This window comes from Astatotilapia calliptera, chromosome 13, assembly GCF_900246225.1.
Source record: "Astatotilapia calliptera chromosome 13, fAstCal1.2, whole genome shotgun sequence".
Lineage (NCBI taxonomy): Eukaryota > Metazoa > Chordata > Actinopteri > Cichliformes > Cichlidae > Astatotilapia > Astatotilapia calliptera.
The window spans coordinates 9,833,543-9,850,307 of record NC_039314.1 but is presented as its reverse complement, the minus strand read 5'-3'; the positions used below and the strand labels follow the sequence as shown (position 1 = coordinate 9,850,307).

At 39.9% G+C, this 16,765-nt stretch overlaps 3 protein-coding genes across 4 annotated transcripts; 1 reads left to right on the top strand and 2 right to left on the bottom strand.

Moving 5' to 3' along the window:
* Positions 1 to 1,939: 1,939 nt before the first annotated feature.
* snx5 (sorting nexin 5) lies at positions 1,940 to 9,095 on the bottom strand. The gene is made up of 13 exons (XM_026190189.1): positions 8,956 to 9,095; positions 7,336 to 7,440; positions 7,082 to 7,192; positions 6,734 to 6,855; positions 6,456 to 6,579; positions 5,348 to 5,443; positions 5,135 to 5,240; positions 4,967 to 5,042; positions 4,835 to 4,874; positions 4,668 to 4,754; positions 3,635 to 3,794; positions 3,447 to 3,532; positions 1,940 to 3,245 (listed from the first exon to the last, which is right to left on the bottom strand). Exons 1-13 carry the CDS (start codon positions 8,986 to 8,988, stop codon positions 3,195 to 3,197), a joined length of 1,197 nt encoding a protein of 398 aa, XP_026045974.1. The 5' UTR covers positions 8,989 to 9,095; the 3' UTR covers positions 1,940 to 3,194.
* A 417-nt stretch (positions 9,096 to 9,512) lies between these two features.
* Positions 9,513 to 11,293, top strand: mgme1 (mitochondrial genome maintenance exonuclease 1). The gene is made up of 5 exons (XM_026190191.1): positions 9,513 to 10,207; positions 10,299 to 10,527; positions 10,633 to 10,765; positions 10,878 to 11,008; positions 11,226 to 11,293. Exons 1-5 carry the CDS (start codon positions 9,694 to 9,696, stop codon positions 11,245 to 11,247), a joined length of 1,029 nt encoding a protein of 342 aa, XP_026045976.1. The 5' UTR covers positions 9,513 to 9,693; the 3' UTR covers positions 11,248 to 11,293.
* LOC113034985 (glycine N-acyltransferase-like) lies at positions 11,012 to 13,109 on the bottom strand. 2 transcript variants are annotated; one of them, XM_026190195.1, is made up of 5 exons: positions 12,863 to 13,109; positions 12,665 to 12,778; positions 12,472 to 12,580; positions 11,925 to 12,051; positions 11,012 to 11,848 (listed from the first exon to the last, which is right to left on the bottom strand). In XM_026190195.1, the coding sequence occupies exons 1-5, from the start codon at positions 12,938 to 12,940 to the stop codon at positions 11,437 to 11,439; spliced, it is 840 nt and encodes a 279-aa protein (XP_026045980.1). In that variant the 5' UTR covers positions 12,941 to 13,109; the 3' UTR covers positions 11,012 to 11,436. The 2 variants fall into 2 exon arrangements, with proteins under 2 accessions (XP_026045980.1, XP_026045981.1); XM_026190196.1 differs by having other exon boundaries at positions 12,472 to 12,577.
* Positions 13,110 to 16,765: the final 3,656 nt, after the last annotated feature.

Sequence of the window (16,765 nt, the reverse complement as noted above, 5' to 3'; positions counted from 1 at the left end):
CATAAAAGCAAACGATTCCCTGAGCAGGGCAGGGTGGACGAACCCAGAAAAGGTTTGGTCATAACACGCACCTTGCTTTGAGTCCTTTTGATGTTTTGTTAATGATGGAATTCCATTACTGAAGGACGAACATGCACTGTCCTCCAGACATTCCTTCACACTTTCACACCCAAGATGTGCCAGTCCCCTGTGCTTCTGTGTCAGGGGGCAGGCAAGGAGGCAATGTTAGATATTTATATTGCTGAGGGCCAAAATCGAAGTGCTGCTTTCTCTTCTTACTCTCAGAAGCTGAGAAGAATTTCAGAAATCTTTGCAGGACCAGGAAGAAGCATCCTAACCCGTTTCAATAAGGAAGCACAGATGATCCAGTTACGTCAATAAGCCCTGCAGGTGCGGTTAAAAAAAAAAAAACATTCAGAGAGTACATTCTCTTTATGGGGAGGTTTTCATGCGTCATGGCTCTGAGTCCTACTGTAAGGCTTATATCAGCATTTATGATGATTTTCTGGTGACCACTGCTGAGCTCTGAGCCATGAGGCAGGTGCTTTCACAGGCTCACTCAACCATGAACAAAACCAAAGTGAAAAAAGACTATATGACACAGCAGACAAACGTACACCTGAAGCAGTGTCCCTTTTTTCTCGCGCTCTATTGTGCTTTCTTAAAAAATCCTGGGCCTGATTATGTAATAGTGCTTTGCATGCCACTGAGGATTAAAAGTGGAATATAAAGATGGTACTGAATAAATTATTACTGGCAAATCACTAACAATCTATCCAGAAGTTCTAAGAATGCACAAAACCCATTTCTTATCACAGCCTGTAAATGATCTAAGTTTGCCTAGGAGGAGATACAGAAATTCACAAAATCATCTAACTACAGTCTATCTTTGAAGCAAACACCATTTATCTTTTTTACACCGGTTTACGCAGCCAAATTTCACACAGTGCGTCCTTTTCTCCAACGGTTTTGTTTCTGAGGTGACTTATCAGATCAGTGGAGCTGCACAAAGAGAACATGAATAGACTAAATTTAGGACTGATACTTTTCTGTTTCATGTAGCTGTGGTGAAGGGACTTTAACCCCACATAAGCAAATGTCTCTTCTTTGGCAACCTTAAACACACGTCTACGGTTGACATCTATGCCTTTTTTTTTTTTTTTAATCTCATCTTGTTCCAAAGGCAGGTCTTGCTTTAACTCTTTGATGCTGCACTTCTAAATCCTGTTTGCTCTTACCACAGCTGGCAGGCTCCTTTGTTTGTACTGATTATTTGTTATAATGTCATTGGCTACAGTCAGCTGTTTTAACCAATCAGTGACTAGCGCGAACCTTACAGGTCACTGTGACTGAAAGACTGGGGCTGTCTAATATTGACAGATCCCCCACGGATGTATGAGTAGACTCTACGTGCATTATCATTGCAATTCTGCTTTTCTACAACTCCAACAGCAAAAGCTTCGTTAAAGAATCTGTATTATCTATTAGGATGTTCATCATAATAATGGCTTTAAATTTTTTGGGTTTAAAAAAAATAAATAAATATTTACTGAGTGCATTGCATACTAGCAATAAGTCCTTGACCTGTTACACAAAATATTGGTAGTTCTACCTGAGCTGTACGTTGCTTTGTGCAACTGCTAAAGTAGGTCACACAGTGAGCACGTTGGTCATGGTAATTCCCATAAGCCCCCTGGCATTTCCTCAAAGGTTACCTAATACACGATACCGTCCAATTGCAGGATCCACTGTGGTCGATGGATTTAACACAAACGTGCATACAGCTGTGTGTAACTTCAAGGACACCGTAGAAATGCTGACAGTGCCACCTAGAGGTAGTAGTGGAAGAGCTTCAGGCTCTTGGTACGTGAGTGGAGAATAGTAAGGATCGAAGTAAGAGACTGCATGTGTGGCATAAAAACAAAAAACCAAGATGAAATTTGGGAAAGTAGGGTTTATTAAACAGCCTTAATAAGAATTTTATAAAATGCTAATGTTCTGTATGAAAAAACATCATGTGAAGGAATTCACACAGCTGGAATCCATTAGAAATACATTCAATTTCTTAAAAAACTATAATGCATTTTTAACACTTCACCAAGCCTGGTCGTGATTGTAAAGTAGTTTTCAGCTTAGTGCATCTTTCATTTTTATTCCATTTTATTTTTTTCCAAACAAACTGTTGAGGGGATCAGGAAAATATAGGAGGTCTCCGTGAAACTATCAGTAACAAATCGGAAAAAGTAAATAAAGATAAAATAACCGCAAACTGAAAAGGAATAAGCAATGGACACAGCGGGAGTAAACAGGCAGGTGCAGCGACAATGAGTGTCTTTAAATGAAACCAAAACTATAAATGTATACTTTTCTATGCTCTATGCTCAAACAGCCTACTATTTGACTCCATCCCACATCTTTGATAACTGTGAGATTTCAGGCCACGTCTTACAAACCAGAATGCGGGAAACCAATCCAATTCCTGAGGAGAAGTTCAGCTATTTTCGTACACTACGATTTTCTGTCTTATCTTCTATGTGAGTCATGAGTTTTCTTACTAGAGGGTTGGTTTGGCTGTTCACTAATCTCAGAGCCCAGGAATGCAGAGCATGAGGATGTTTTTTTCCAGGCATCGGTTTTGTTTCTGTAAAACTGTTTAATTAACAAAAAATAAAAGCCCCAAAAGAGAAAACACATAAATCATAAATCAATCAATTATGTGGAAATGATTATCTAAGTATTTTAAAGTTGTGTAAAAGTATATATAAAGAAAGAGGTTAGAGTGGAGGAAATGAAGGCAGAAACATGATCGAAAGGCAAGAAATATAATATGTGTTTAAGGTAAAAAATCAAAACAAAAAACCCCCAAAATGATTTGATGCTGCAAAAATATATGGAAGACCTTGATGTTGGGCCGCCACATTCTCTTCTGGAGCCATTCACATTGAGCTAGACTTCCTTAAATTAATGGAAAAGGTTGGACCACAGACCAGAGGACAGGGACTCTGTAAACATGAAGACACTGTGCATACAAGACACTTAATCTTGTGCAGGGTTTAAAAGTGGCATCAGATCCAGGCGAGAGCGGGCACAGAGCTGAGATTCATGTCCATGCAAGGCCCCCTCCCCCGGGGACGCCCAGTTTCCGTTCTTTGACTGGTCACTTTGTGATGGCAGCACAGGAATACTTCAGCGCATCAGTTGCTCTTGAGCAGCTCGATGCAACCCTGCAATAGAGCCACGCTGTTCTGTGGACACAAAAGCAACAGAACATTCATTGGGCTTGAGCAAAGCTTTGTATCACATGCTTGTAATGACATGTAAGCTATTTATAACTTTTTTTTTTTACTTAAATATTTGTCTTTATTAAAATTTTGCCATTTGTCTCTTGGAGCGTTGAAGGGAAAAGATGATAGTACATATGCATCTTCCTTTACTTTGCTGCTCACCTTGGCGTGCTTTATCTCAAGCTCAGCCATCTCTATGAAGTTCTTTCTGAAGGCCACGACTCGTCTGCCCTTGAAACTGGTGAGTTCTGTCAGGATAAGATTGCGGAGTTTAAAAAGAAAATGTCACTTTAGACACAAAGAAACGAGTACAGAGGCAGTCTGCATCGGTTACGCATGAACACACACACCTTTCTTCCCAGATTCTGAGAGCTTGTCAAATTTCTGCAGGCACTGCCGCTGGTGTTCCTCCGCCTGGGGAATATCCTTGCTCTTCAGTCGGGCCTTATCCAAAGCTTTGTTAGAGTTCTCGTAGTCAGCCAACGCCCGGGCTCGTCTGTACAGAAGGTCCTAAAAACCATGTTAGAAATAGTTTTACGAGATGAATAAAAGTTTGGCAGTAGACCTAAAGAAGCCGTTCAACATGCAACATTTTACAATATTCAAATTGTTACTGTTATAAAAAGGCATGGACAATATTGAGTTTAATTCACAGAAAGCAGGAAGTGCATTCCTCATCTATAGTTTCTTTCAACTCTTTCACATACTGAGGAAAGTAGTTTGCGATTACTTGTGCTTAGTGACATGGTGTGCTCTCCTGCTGAAAGTGGCCATCAGAGGATGGGTTCCCAAAGAGTACCAAGAAAATATCCCTCGCACCATTACACCACCAACAGCCTGAACCGCTGATTCAAGGCAGGACGGATCCTTGCCTTTATGTAGTTTACACCAAATTCTGGCCCTACCATCTGATGGTCGCGGCAGAAATTGTGACTCATCAGACCAGCCTACTTTCCAGTCATCTATTGACCGATTCGGTGAGCCTGTGTGAACTGCAGCCTCAATTTCCTGTTCTGAGGTGACATGAGTGGCACCCACTGGAGCTTTCTGCTGCTGTTGCCCATTTGCTTTAAGGTTTGATGTCCTGTGCATTCAGAGATGCTCTTCTGCGCATCTTAATTGTAAGGAGTGACTGTTTGAGTAACTCTCTGGGTTACCAAGCCATATTCACCGGGGGAATTCCCACTCGTGGGATATTTTCTCTTTTTAGCACAGTTTTCGGTAAATGCCAAGATGGTTATTTGTTAATATTAATGAGCAGTTGAACAGCTGCACCTTATAAAGTGGCCATTAAATGTATATAGAGTGAGAGATACAGCGACTGGGCACAATGGTTATAAATCTGTCCAAGCTGTGTGAAGACAGAAGATGAACATGTCTCACCTTAGCAGCTTGGATGTCTCTCATGTAGTATCTCAGCAGCTCTGTGAGTTTTAGGTCCTGGTCAGACGCCACTCTTCCCTCCACTTTCTGCAGAGACAATATTATGTTCAAACTAAACCAGAGCAGAGTAAGTGTCACTGCTTGTTATTAGTTAAAGCTCTACTTACTCTAAACTTCTCAAACAAGTCTGACAGCTTCTCAAGATTTCTGCAGGAAAAAAGAAAAGAAATCACTACAATGTCACACAGAGCCATGCTCTACATCTGTGTAATAACACATATTTCACGTGTTGCACTCACTTCTTATTTGCTGTCATATCATCAGCTGCGAGACTGTTCAGAGTGGCAGAAATGTGAATATAATCATCTGCAATATCTGTAACAAGAGAAATATCAAAATGTAGAAAATTGCACACATAAATTAAATCATCCAAACCGAGTAAATGCTCTAAGATAAACATGACATACTTTTGTGTGCACGGGTCATTTTCTCTGCTTTGGCAGTGGAATCTTTGATCTTGCTGTAATAGTCAAGCAAGAAGGTTTTTTCCTGCTCAAAAAAGTCATCAACTTCCTGCAGGCGAAACAGAAAGACACAAAAGTCATTAAAGAAGTGGCTATAATGCTTCACGTGGGACACTATCCAACATTAACTGCAAGCAGACTGTGCATAAGTCTCACCTTTACTCCTGAGATAAGGACTTCATCAGCTGACTTTACCATGTTTTTAAAGAATCCTCCAAACATTTCCTTTGCATTTTTTCGCCTCACACTGAGCTAAAATGACAGAATTTGAACACAGTAATCAATAATTCTGTAATTTATTAATGAGAACTTTATATATGATGCTTTGAAAAATAAGGACTGAAATAAGGCTGCAATGATTCATTGAGTACCATGTAAGTAGTTTGACATGGAGCGTCTACACACGTTGAAGAACAGAAGCGGAGCTGTTATCGTTAGCGACCACTGCACTCCCTATTAAAACCTTTATTAGGAAAAAGCTGGCGGGAGTCCCTCATCAAACTGCTTGTTCAACAAAGCTCCAGTGTAAAGAAAAGAGAACTCTGTAGCTGCCCCCATTCACCGCCATTTGTTTTACACAGGATTTATTTACAGTAAAGCTACAGAAGTTAAAATAAAAGTGTATGTGTGCAGGTGAACCGTTAGCTTAGTGTGACATGATGTTTAAATTATGCAGCTGCTGAAGGCTGATGGCAGCTGTCCTACTTTCTATCACAGCGATACCTGCAGCAAGCAGGGGTGTGTCTAAGGGGGAGCATGGGGTGTACTAGACAATATTTGTTTCAGGGCTTAAATGACATTATTCTACAGACTTAGATTACCATAAATATAAAAAATTATTTATGAATTCAATTGTATTAAGTGCTATTAAAATTACAATTTCTAAAATAAAAACCAATGAGCAGTGATATTATGATATTTCTTTTTTGATTATTTGTTATTCCTCATTAATAATGACAGAAGTATTTTTATCCAATTAATTGATGGGACAAACTACATGTTTACTTAAATAATCAATAGTTCAAGCCCAAGACTTTAGTATTATTTGTGAATCTACCAACATTTCATTACTTTGCATAGACATTTCTAAAAATTGTATACAGAATATTTAACACTTATCTGAACTCTATGGCTGCTGCTACTGACAGACCACACAGATAAGTGTGCTGATCACAGCAGGATGCAAACCATGTGTCATAAACTCTACTTCCTCTCTTTCCAACGAATAACCCGTGAAAGGAAGTCAGCACTAAGAGGAACTCACATCCTGGTCATACTCCAAGAAAATCTGGAAGTTTCTGTCTTTGCTTAAAACAGGGTGAGAAGACAGTCTCTGCAGGAAGATTTCATGCACTTGGACAGTTTTCTTAAAGACGGCCAGGTATTCACTAAAAAAATACAAAACAGAATATATTACATGGACATTTTTGGTGAAGTGGACAATATTTTACATACGTAGCTTGCTAATAGAAATCTAGCATGCCATGAAGATAAAAGGATACAAAGAAAAATCCAGTTTTTTGATTTGAGTGTCGCACTCACGCCTCCAGCTCCTGTTTCATTTTAGTGTACTCCTCTTTGGTCATAGTGGCTTCACCTTCCCCCAGCTTGTGCATCTTGTCTCTTGGGCTGTCAAAGTCAGGCTTCGGGGGTGCTGGTGGAATCTGTGAATAATGAATCAGGAAACAAATAAATTTTCACTGATAGTTAAATGGTTGTGAGGCTTCAAAAAAAGAGAAAAAAAGTCTATTTTATACTTTTGGAATTTAAGTTTGCGTTTATGGTTTCTGTTGGTTTCTGAGTGCAAACGATTTAAAAGTTAAGTTGAACTGTGAAATCAACAGCTTCTGTCTCTGGGTGTGAGCCATCTCTGTAAATAGTTCTACGCACTATTAGGCCAGCATAATCCTCCGTCTCCACCAGAGTGTCATGTAACCAGATGAAATCTTCATGCTGCCTGGGAACAGAGAAATCCGGCTTCTGGAAAGAGCTCAGTGTGGTCTGGGAAAACAGTTAATAGCACTTTGTAAATATTACTGACAACATATCAGCAAACACTATTATAGAAGGGATTAAAGGCTAGGATTAAGTTTAAACGTTGTTCTTTCTCACTGTTGAGACACAAACATTCTTTTCCTTTTTACCTTTGTATGAACTGTAAACTTGACTTTGTCTCTTTCACAGAGTGCATCGGGAATGTCAATAAGAAGAGAGGCATCATGGTTTAGGTCCACAGACACAGAGCGCAACTGAGGAGAAATAACAGACCAAAAAACATAAACACATTGCTTTTGTGTGTGAAGTCATTTGGTTTTTAAACATTGCTTTTAGGACATATTCAACAGTTCTTGCCATTTTTGACTTATTACCCCCGATGTTTGGTTTGTGTAGCTCGACAATAAGACAGGCAGAGCTTATTGAATCCTGTATTTTTAAAAGATGGCTTAATAATACTCATCAAAAGACTGAGATTTTGCATTTGGAAAACGAGAAGTGTCCACAGAGAATCGTATGTGTCTACCAATACACATTCTTTCAGCTCGATTTGGTAATCAACAGACCTCAATAACTCTAGGGTCACTTCGCTGACTATTTCTTTGTATTGGATATAAATATTTTATGCAACGGGCACAAACAATCTCATTTGCTCATGTTTCATATTTCCCAACTGCAACAGTACCAGTAAAAACTTGCCACTAAAGCACTTCTACAAATCCTCAGTGGCTGCAACTTCACAATATACAAACATCTCTGAGGCATATTGTAAGCAGATACAGTGCTGAGCCCAAAGCATTCATCCTGATTCAACACCCAACATGGAATTAAGATACAAACCGAATGAAAGCAACTATGAAATCTACTGAGCTCAATCTATAGACATTATCAATTTTAAAAAAGAACTAAACATTTTATCTAAAATGCACAGGGATTCAAGACAAGTGTACAGAACTGTGCCTCCAGATGCGCTAGTCCTGCTTGAGCTTAAAAACTAGGCCCACACCCTTGGTAAATAAAGAGTAAACATATCTCATCATTTACAGTCTTGCTGGACGAAGCGACGTGTTACACTTTACTGACAGTTTATAAGATATAGCCATCTAAAATTCCTGCATTTCCTCAGGTTTTGTTGCAACTTGTGATGAGGTTTTAATGCTACTTTGGTATTTTTTATTTTTATTTATTTTTTAGCAGTCTAACTCGACTGACATAAATGGTATGATTCAGCAGCACCACAAGCTACATCTGTCAAAGTTACTGTGAGGTTTAATTAGCATCTGTCAAAACAGCAGAAAAAAAAACTTCACATACAGACCACACTGCGATGCCAGTGAGCTTTGTGCTGCACAGCAGCTGAATACACCAGTTTGTTGGACACAAAAAACAGCAGAAGCGCCACATTCATGACATTGGTGCCTAGCCGAAAATTACCGTCTTTTTATTATAAGCGTTGAATTACGCGGAGGAGGTGGGGGAGTCAGAATTTAGCACCGGCTAAGCGACTTTTCTGTCGCAATGTGTTGCATGTTTAGACGCGTTCGCTGCAACAAATTTTATTAGAAAACAAAATCCCCACCCCAACCAGGAGTTTTAAAATACCGTTCCTGACAGTCTCGTCAATAAACTGTTGGCTAGCGTTAGCCGGAGGCTATCGTTATGTAGAACGAAAAGAACTCAATAACTTAGCCAGAAAGCAATCGTTAACGTTAGCTGTCTTGGTGCTGACTATTAATGCAATTTTTATTGCTACGAAAGGTTTAACCTACCTTTTCTTTACTGTTTTCATCTATTGATGTCATAATGGCACTCAAATCGAAAGAATGCCAGGAAGACGATCACTAGAATAACACAACTATTTGCAGGAAGCGAACTCTCTGGTGGCTAGTTAGCTACCAAAACGAACTGTCAAAACGTTTTTTCGCCCACATCCCAGTGACGACAAATTCAATCCCGCCTCACATGAATATGACTGGACAGTGTAGGAATTTACAAACGCTACGATTGGCTCTTCGCTTACTCAATCGCATCACACTCCTGTAAAAAGTTTTCATAAAGCACGGGCATTGTGATAACTTATTTTTTTATAAACAGCAGTGTCACACCTTTTTAAGTAACGGACAGTTGCGTACTAACGAACAAAAAAAGTAAAAGGACAGCTCAGTCAACTGTGCGGCAGAGTAAATAATTCGACGGATGTATTTTGATGTTACACCGCACATTATGGGTAACGTAGTTTATAAGGTCGCAAGTTTATTCGTTGAAAGCACCGCTCGGAACTCCATTTCCCAGCTACAGGATATTGTGTAACGAAAAGGCGCGTCGTTCAGAAACTGTCCGATTTGTTTGGAGTCACATGAGAACATGTTGGGGCAAGTACCACCGGTGGTGAAAATAAATACAAAATCCTTAAATATACTTTGAAGCTTCAGGCCCGCTGTAGTTGCCTGTAGTAATTTAGCCAATAAGATATCGCCTTGTTGGCCAATTGTGTGAAAGTCTCCAGAATGTTCACTTTTAAACGAGTTTTATGCGTCAGAGGCATCATTGTACCTCAAAGCACCTCCCTCCCCGTGAGCCACTTTTCTGCTTATCATTGTTTACGATCGTCAAAAAGACGCAGTCCGTACAGTTCAGTGGACACAGAGCGCTACTCTTCTCTCGTGAAGTCCGTCATGTCGACCAGGGTCAGTTCTCAAACTCCGGAGACCCTCCAAGCGGAAGATGACCAAATGTATGGACCTGTTGTCAAAGCCCAGACTCCTACAATTGCAAAGACGAGGGTACCTAAAGTCCTTCATCCATTCTTAGACTGTCAAGAACCTATAGAAACAGAAGAGCCAGAGTCAGGACCTCCAGCTCGGATTTTGTTAAACAGAGGGCAAGGCAGGTCTCTGGTACCAAGCGTGACCCGCATCCTTCAGCAGACCCTCTCCCCAGACCAGATCTTCTACCTGGAGAGGTGGAGGAAGAAAATGATTGCGGAGCTTGGAGAGGAAGGCTTCAAAGAATACAGCCAAAGTAAGATATGAAAGACTTGAGTTATCTTAGTGTGAATGTGGTGAGATCAAATGAAAAAGTGACTCTGTCTTTTTGTTGTACTTAAAAACAGATTTATTTAGGCAAGGGAAGCTTTTCCATTCAGCCTTGGAGGATGTTCTTACTTCACATGCAACATGGAAGGATAGAAGTCCTTCAGAGTATCCACCTGAGGTACAGGGATACATGCAGAGTGTCTCTGACATCCTGGAGGACATCCGAGCGGTGAGAGCTATAGAAAGCACCGTACAGCATGAAACACTGAACTACCTGGGAGTTGTGGATTGCGTTGCTCGCTACAGGTGAAAAAACTGATTTCCAGACCTCTTTTCCACACCAGGCTTGAGTTATTTATCTTTTTTTAAACTAATTTCCTTAACTTGACTCATTCAAACTTTTTCCTGCAGGGGTGTACTATGTGTTATTGACTGGAAAACTTCTGATAAACCCAAACCGTTCCTAAGCAACACGTACGATAACCCTCTTCAAGTGGCGGCCTATGCTGGGGCTTTGAACAGTGATGCCAACTACAAGTACCAGGTGATCTACTAAGATAAATGATGTGATTAGCTTGTATTTTTTTTACAAAGGTTGCACTGTTCAAAATATATCTTTGTGATTACTGTGTGCTGCTGATCTGTTCCTGCTGCAGGTTGAAAATGGACTCATTGTTGTGGCATACAAGGATGGCTCTCCTGCCCATGCTCACCAGCTCAACTCAGAGCTGATGTTGGAGTACTGGAAAACATGGCTGCTACGACTCGAAGAATTCACAGAACAAAGGTAAAGCAGTCAAGAGCAGTTTCTCATTTTACTACATTTTGTCACATTGTATATAAATTTTACAATATATGTATATGAAGTAATTACAGTTACAAAAATCACAAATGCCACCAAAAGATTGAGTTTGTGTCTGGATGCTGGACGTTAAGCACTGAATTACATTCTTATGCTCATTTGTAGTGCAAATAATTTCATGTTTTTTCCTTCTTCATTTCAGATCCAGTGCAGAAAAGAGATAAGCTGTAGAGACAAAAAAAATCAAGCATATTCCAGAGCAATAAGAGGGCCAAAAAAAAGAGCTATTAACCCATAAATCTAGCTACTATATTTATTCCAACTATTTTCTAACAGAATTTGCTCACGTTGTGACTGTAACTTATTAACAGAAAAAGGTGTAGCATAATTTTGTTTTACTTCTACTCTGTCCCTCATTGAAATATTTGAAATTCATTTACTCTAAACCAGGCTTCCCTGTAAGAGGGATCTTCAGTGAAGCCCAGGTTTGTAAAGAGCCTGTAGGACACAGCGTTCTCCTCTTCTATGAAGCTGTAAACTGGGTAGCCCAGTGCATGATTCCTCTTGGCCAAGCTGCTGACCAGGATTTTGGCATAGCCTTTCCCTCTGTGCTCTGGCAGCGTGTAAAGCATTCCTATAGCGCCTGATGCATAGGTCAGAATCCAGGATACAGGCTTTCCTTCAGCATCCAGCACGCAGCAGGAGGGGAAGTTTGCAATCATGTTGCGGATCAGACCAACGGCCACATCGTCCTTTCCAAACTTCCACGTTTGGCTCACCAAGCCAATGTGCGATTCATCAAGAGAGCTGACTGAGATCCCTGAACTGACATGGAACAGAGCAAAGCTTGTATTATTATCAGGACGTAAAAGTTATAATTATGCGTATGTGTAAATAATACCTGTCAACAGGAGGAAGCCTGCTCACATCTTCCAATGTCATCAAGTAACATTTTGCCACTCTTTTACAGGGTACACCCTTTGCTGATGCCACTGCTTTGAATATCTCAGTGTGGGAAACACTGGTTCCTTTAACACAAGTAATCAAAACCTTATACATGTGAACCTGTTTTTGTCTTAAAACATGATTTATTAAAGATTAACTTGCTCCCAACATGGGAAGTGCAAAGTTTAACCATAGATGTGTCCCAACTTTTTTTGTTTTGCAGTGCCATATCTTTCTATCACTAAATGACATACCATAACACTTTGAACACAATGAAAGACAATACCATTTTGAAAGATATAATTCCACTTTGAAGGTAGAAGTACATAAACACCAGGCATTAGGATGACTTTTCATTGGCTGGTCTAATTATTTCATTGAAAATCACTTGCAGTAATAGACTTCAGTGGCCATATGCAGGGCTGCAGTGTGGGAGCCAGCGAATAAACAGTTTGAACTGATTCAGTAACAATGCAAACAATAAGAGAGCTTGTTGCCATTACCAACACAAAAGTACTTGCTCCAGTCAAAAACAGATGACTTGCTGAGGATTTCTTCTAGAACAGCAGCATCAGTTGCAAAAAGCAGTGTATCTTTGAAGAGGTCACTCTTCTGGAAGAAAAATAGACACGTGATCTGTATTGGCATTTAAACAATGTATTGTGTGCACGCAAGCCCCCCCTGCACAGACAGTACCTGTTCAACCTGTGGTTTGCACATAATGACGCGGAACTGTGGCCACTTGTCCACTAAAACCCGGCGTACAGGGTCGGATCTGACTCTGTTTCTGATCACCAGGAAACCGTAAACCTTAAATTAATTCAGTAGTTGGTTATTTGCAGTACATTCAGCTCCTTGTAGAAATAAACATATAACAGATTTAACCGAGCATACTTGCTGCGACATGGGTAAATATTTCTTCAGCTCGTTTCCCGCTGTTTTTAACTGATCTTCGGACAACTCAAAAGCCATTTTTCTCCACTCAGGAAAAAATGAAGCGTACAGTTCGGTAAATCGCGGAAGTGATCGGAAGTCGGGGGTCTACACGACGACGGAAACGTTAGCTGGGATTGTTTCTAAAGGCTGAGGTTGTGATTCGCACTTTCGAGGCTTAAAGTTGAAGAGGAGGCACAAAAAACCCGCCCCCACATAGAAACTTGTTGATTAACTTTCAGATTTGTGACGTTTAAAGATATTTTGAATGTACACGACCGCTTTATTAGGTACACGAGTGATGTTTCTGTCATGATGTTCCACCATGACAGAAACTGGCCATTATTTAATTTTTTTTTACAATATTCACAGATTTTTAAACTTTTTTTTTCAAGCACATGTAGCCTAAAATGCCATGTCCCTAGCCGTCTATGTTTAACTTCAATTACCAATATAAGTTATATATAAAAATAAACAAATAAAAAAATATAATATTCTACACCACCAACATCTAGTGAGCAGCAGCTATCTTGTTGATGCCCGAGGTTAAAGGGATATATCCAGCCTGCTTTGATTTGATTGGATGAAAGAAATGATTCAAATAACTCATTACAGTCACAGTATGCAACATGCAACACATCAAACCTTGAAGTAGATGGGCAAAAAGACCCCACCGGCTGCCACATGTGACAGCTCAGAACAGGAACTAAGCCTGTCCACTGAGCAGTCTGGAGGTCACAGTGGAAACACCCACAGTGTACTTTTTGACTATGCTGAGGAGTTGAGCTTGTCTGTAGATTAACTATACAAGGATTAATTTTTAAACATGTTCAATGGATCACAGAAATATTGCAACACTGTCATTTAACTGTTAATAATTACACGTCAAATGGAACTCCGTGAAATTTAGACAGCACGGCCTCACGAAACTGGAGGAACATCTGGGCTTCAAACACCGTGTCTTTCATGTTGTTGGCTGATGTTTGCTACACACAGCTGAACAAAAAACACATAAAATTCAGTGTTGTTGAAAGGTTTTATGAAAACAGGGATTTTAAAACCTTTTTTTTTCTTTACAGCTTTCTACAGGTTGTGTCAGCTCTCCAGTTTGACCAGTTTAAGAAGCGTTTTAGCTTCTTCCTCATTACACACTATTTCCTCCCTTTACACCTCATTGCAAACAGACATTGAGGTGTGTGTTAGGTGGTCTGTGCTGTATGTGCGATAGTAACTCACTGTTCTCTGAGTGTGTTTTGGCTTCCTTCCATCAAAGGCTGATCATATTTTCAGCAGTGATGTGAGATTGGATCTAATTTCTCTGCTGAATTCTAAAATATTTGAACAATATTGTAAGCAAAAATAAAATTAAACATTTAAGCCTGACCTCTATCAGTTATTCAGAATTTACCAGACATGTTATGTCAGTTTGGCTTAGATGGATTTAATTGATCTCTGATTATGTCACACACCCCAGCAGGTCACCACAGAAGCTCGACACGCAGGTTTCATATTAGTACATTAGAAAACACACACAACACTTATTACTACATACAGTAGTGACCTAAGCCATCATTAGGTCATTAGTGTAAAAAGATGCATAAAAATGGAGGCTGGTCTCCTATCCTGAGGAGGTGAGGAGATCAGACTCCTGCTGATCTCCTCTCTGCACAATCACACAGAATGCCCTGCACCATATAACCTGCAGCTGTAATGGATGCTTTCCAAAAAATAGAGGCTTTTTAAAAATAAATGAGACTGATGAGAATGCCCAGACTTCTTCAAGCTGATAGAAAGGTAACTCAATAACTACTCATTACATCCAAGCATCCTGCACCGCAAACCTTGAAGCAGATGGGCTTGTGCGGCACAAGACCACACCAGGTGTCACTCCTGTCAGCTGAGAACAGGAAACTGATTTGATGCTATCCTTTCAATATTCCAGCATTTTACTGGCAAGGCATACCTAAAAAGAAAAAAAAGATTACAGAAAAAACAAAACAATGGACGACTTCTTGCACAGCAGAGGAGTAGGGGAAGTTGCTGACACATCTCCGGGAGTGTATGTGTGAGAAAGGGGACACAAAAGACACATTGAAGGCAACAGTGGCATGACATTCGTGACTGCAGGCTGAGTAAGCTGAAATCTATTGTGGTTCTTGTTCATACTGAGACATAGCAGGCTGTTAGTGGGGAATCAATGTAAATAGTTATTTAAAGCACATGAAACTCCCTGTGGACTCTGCTGTGACCGAGATAAATATCTCTTCTGCTCAGTTTCAGATATGATATGATCAAATATGATCTTTTGACAGTTCCAAAGACATTTGTGCGCTCATGTAAATCAAATCAGTGTGTGAAACTCTGGAAATCGCGGAAGTGATGTGAAGTGGACGTAAACGCTAACTGGACTTTTCCTCCAGGCTGAGGTTGTCGTGATTCGCACTTTCAAGACGTATAATTGAAGAGAACGTACGATAATCATTGTCACCACCACCACCAACGCTCAACGTCCCTGTTGCTCATTAATTTTATATTTGTAAAGTTTTAAATACAGTCACAGTTTGTTTGGTTTTTCCTGGAGACCACGGGTAAATCCAGGTGTAGCCTCTAATACTTCACCAAAACACTGAGACCCTAAACCCTCTCTCAGGAATCTGAACCCTTTATTTTAATGATAAAAAAAGAAAGTGGACTTTAAAAAGTGCTGTACCTAAACCTAGATTAACCAGGTGAAAATAAATGAGAACACGCAAGTACAGCGTGTGCGTGTTTGTGTTTGTGCGTGAAGCAGTAATAAATGACATCAAGATAACAATTAAATGTCTTTCACTTTGGAGAACCATGGATAGTATTAATTGCACTGGTGTTTAGAATTAATGCGCATCATACGTGGGAAAGACATCCAACAACAGACCACTTCTTTATTGCACAGCAGAAGAAAAGGAGAAGTTGTGAAGGATACACTTTTGCTAATCATTGTTATACAAGAGAGCAAACATCAAGAGCGACTTTCATTGTTCTTTTTGTTAAATCTTCTGGCTCCTGTGTTGTTTGATTGTAAGCCTCATTGCCTGGGGAATCATTTTATTGGGTCACCTTACTGAATTTGGTGACCCTGCTTTGGCTTATAAAGCTGCCAAATAAAATAAATTTCTTCCACCTCATTACTCCGCTTATAACATAATTAACCCCGCTCAGCTGTCCTCACCAGCAGATCACATAACTGTCTCATATTTACTCAGATGGGAACATTAACTGGTTCCTCAAGCCTTGGTCAACAGACAGGAGAGAACCTTCCAGTCTTGCCTACCTCATGGTTACACAGACAAGTTAGCTTTATTTGCTCCCCTCAGTTTTTAATGAAGTACTAAACTGTCCCCATTTTTAGAAGCATATTAGCTTCAGTTTGAAATGTTTGTACTTAATTATACTGTTAGTTGTTTTTTATGATTCACAGCTGATTTAGCTAGATAAATGCAAAGGGTTGTGTCAGGAACCCAGGAAGAAAGTCTTTATGCAGATCGGGATAATTCCACAATAGAGTGGCCAAAACTCGGATTGAGGTTAATGATCCGGTGTGGTGAACCCCTTAAACTGTTGTGCAGGTAATGTGATTGATTTGATTGTTTCTTAGCAAAACGTTATAAATGGTGGGGACTGATTCTACTTAGAGAAGATTATTTTTGGAGTTGATCCAGGAAGTTGTGGAAAGGTTCTTTACTATTCTGAAATAGGGGAAAATTGGACATTTCACACCATATTATGACAAATATATCAAAATGAAATTTGGAGAAGTTAGCTTGAAAATAATGCTACTTACAGGTGCCCTTTCTGACCCCAAAGCAAGCCCCAAGGAATTAGTGT

Bases quoted from the DNA above. Each gene is read 5' to 3' on its own strand.
- snx5 (XM_026190189.1), bottom strand. From the start codon at position 8,988: ATGACATCAATAGATGAAAACAGTAAAGAAAAG. The intron at 4,755-4,834 runs GTAAGTAGAGCT...TTGTCTCTGCAG, and splicing joins ACTTGTTTGAGAAGTTTAGA to AAAGTGGAGGGAAGAGTGGC. The intron at 3,795-4,667 runs GTGAGACATGTT...CATGGTTTTTAG, and splicing joins GAGACATCCAAGCTGCTAAG to GACCTTCTGTACAGACGAGC.
- mgme1 (XM_026190191.1), top strand. From the start codon at position 9,694: ATGTTCACTTTTAAACGAGTTTTATGCGTCAGAGGCATCATTGTACCT. The intron at 10,208-10,298 runs GTAAGATATGAA...ACTTAAAAACAG, and splicing joins CTTCAAAGAATACAGCCAAA to ATTTATTTAGGCAAGGGAAG. The intron at 10,528-10,632 runs GTGAAAAAACTG...TTTTTCCTGCAG, and splicing joins GATTGCGTTGCTCGCTACAG to GGGTGTACTATGTGTTATTG.
- LOC113034985 (XM_026190195.1), bottom strand. From the start codon at position 12,940: ATGGCTTTTGAGTTGTCCGAAGATCAGTTAAAAACAGCGGGAAACGAG. The intron at 12,779-12,862 runs GTATGCTCGGTT...AATTAATTTAAG, and splicing joins ATTTACCCATGTCGCAGCAA to GTTTACGGTTTCCTGGTGAT. The intron at 11,849-11,924 runs GTATTATTTACA...GTTCCATGTCAG, and splicing joins AGGCTTCCTCCTGTTGACAG to TTCAGGGATCTCAGTCAGCT.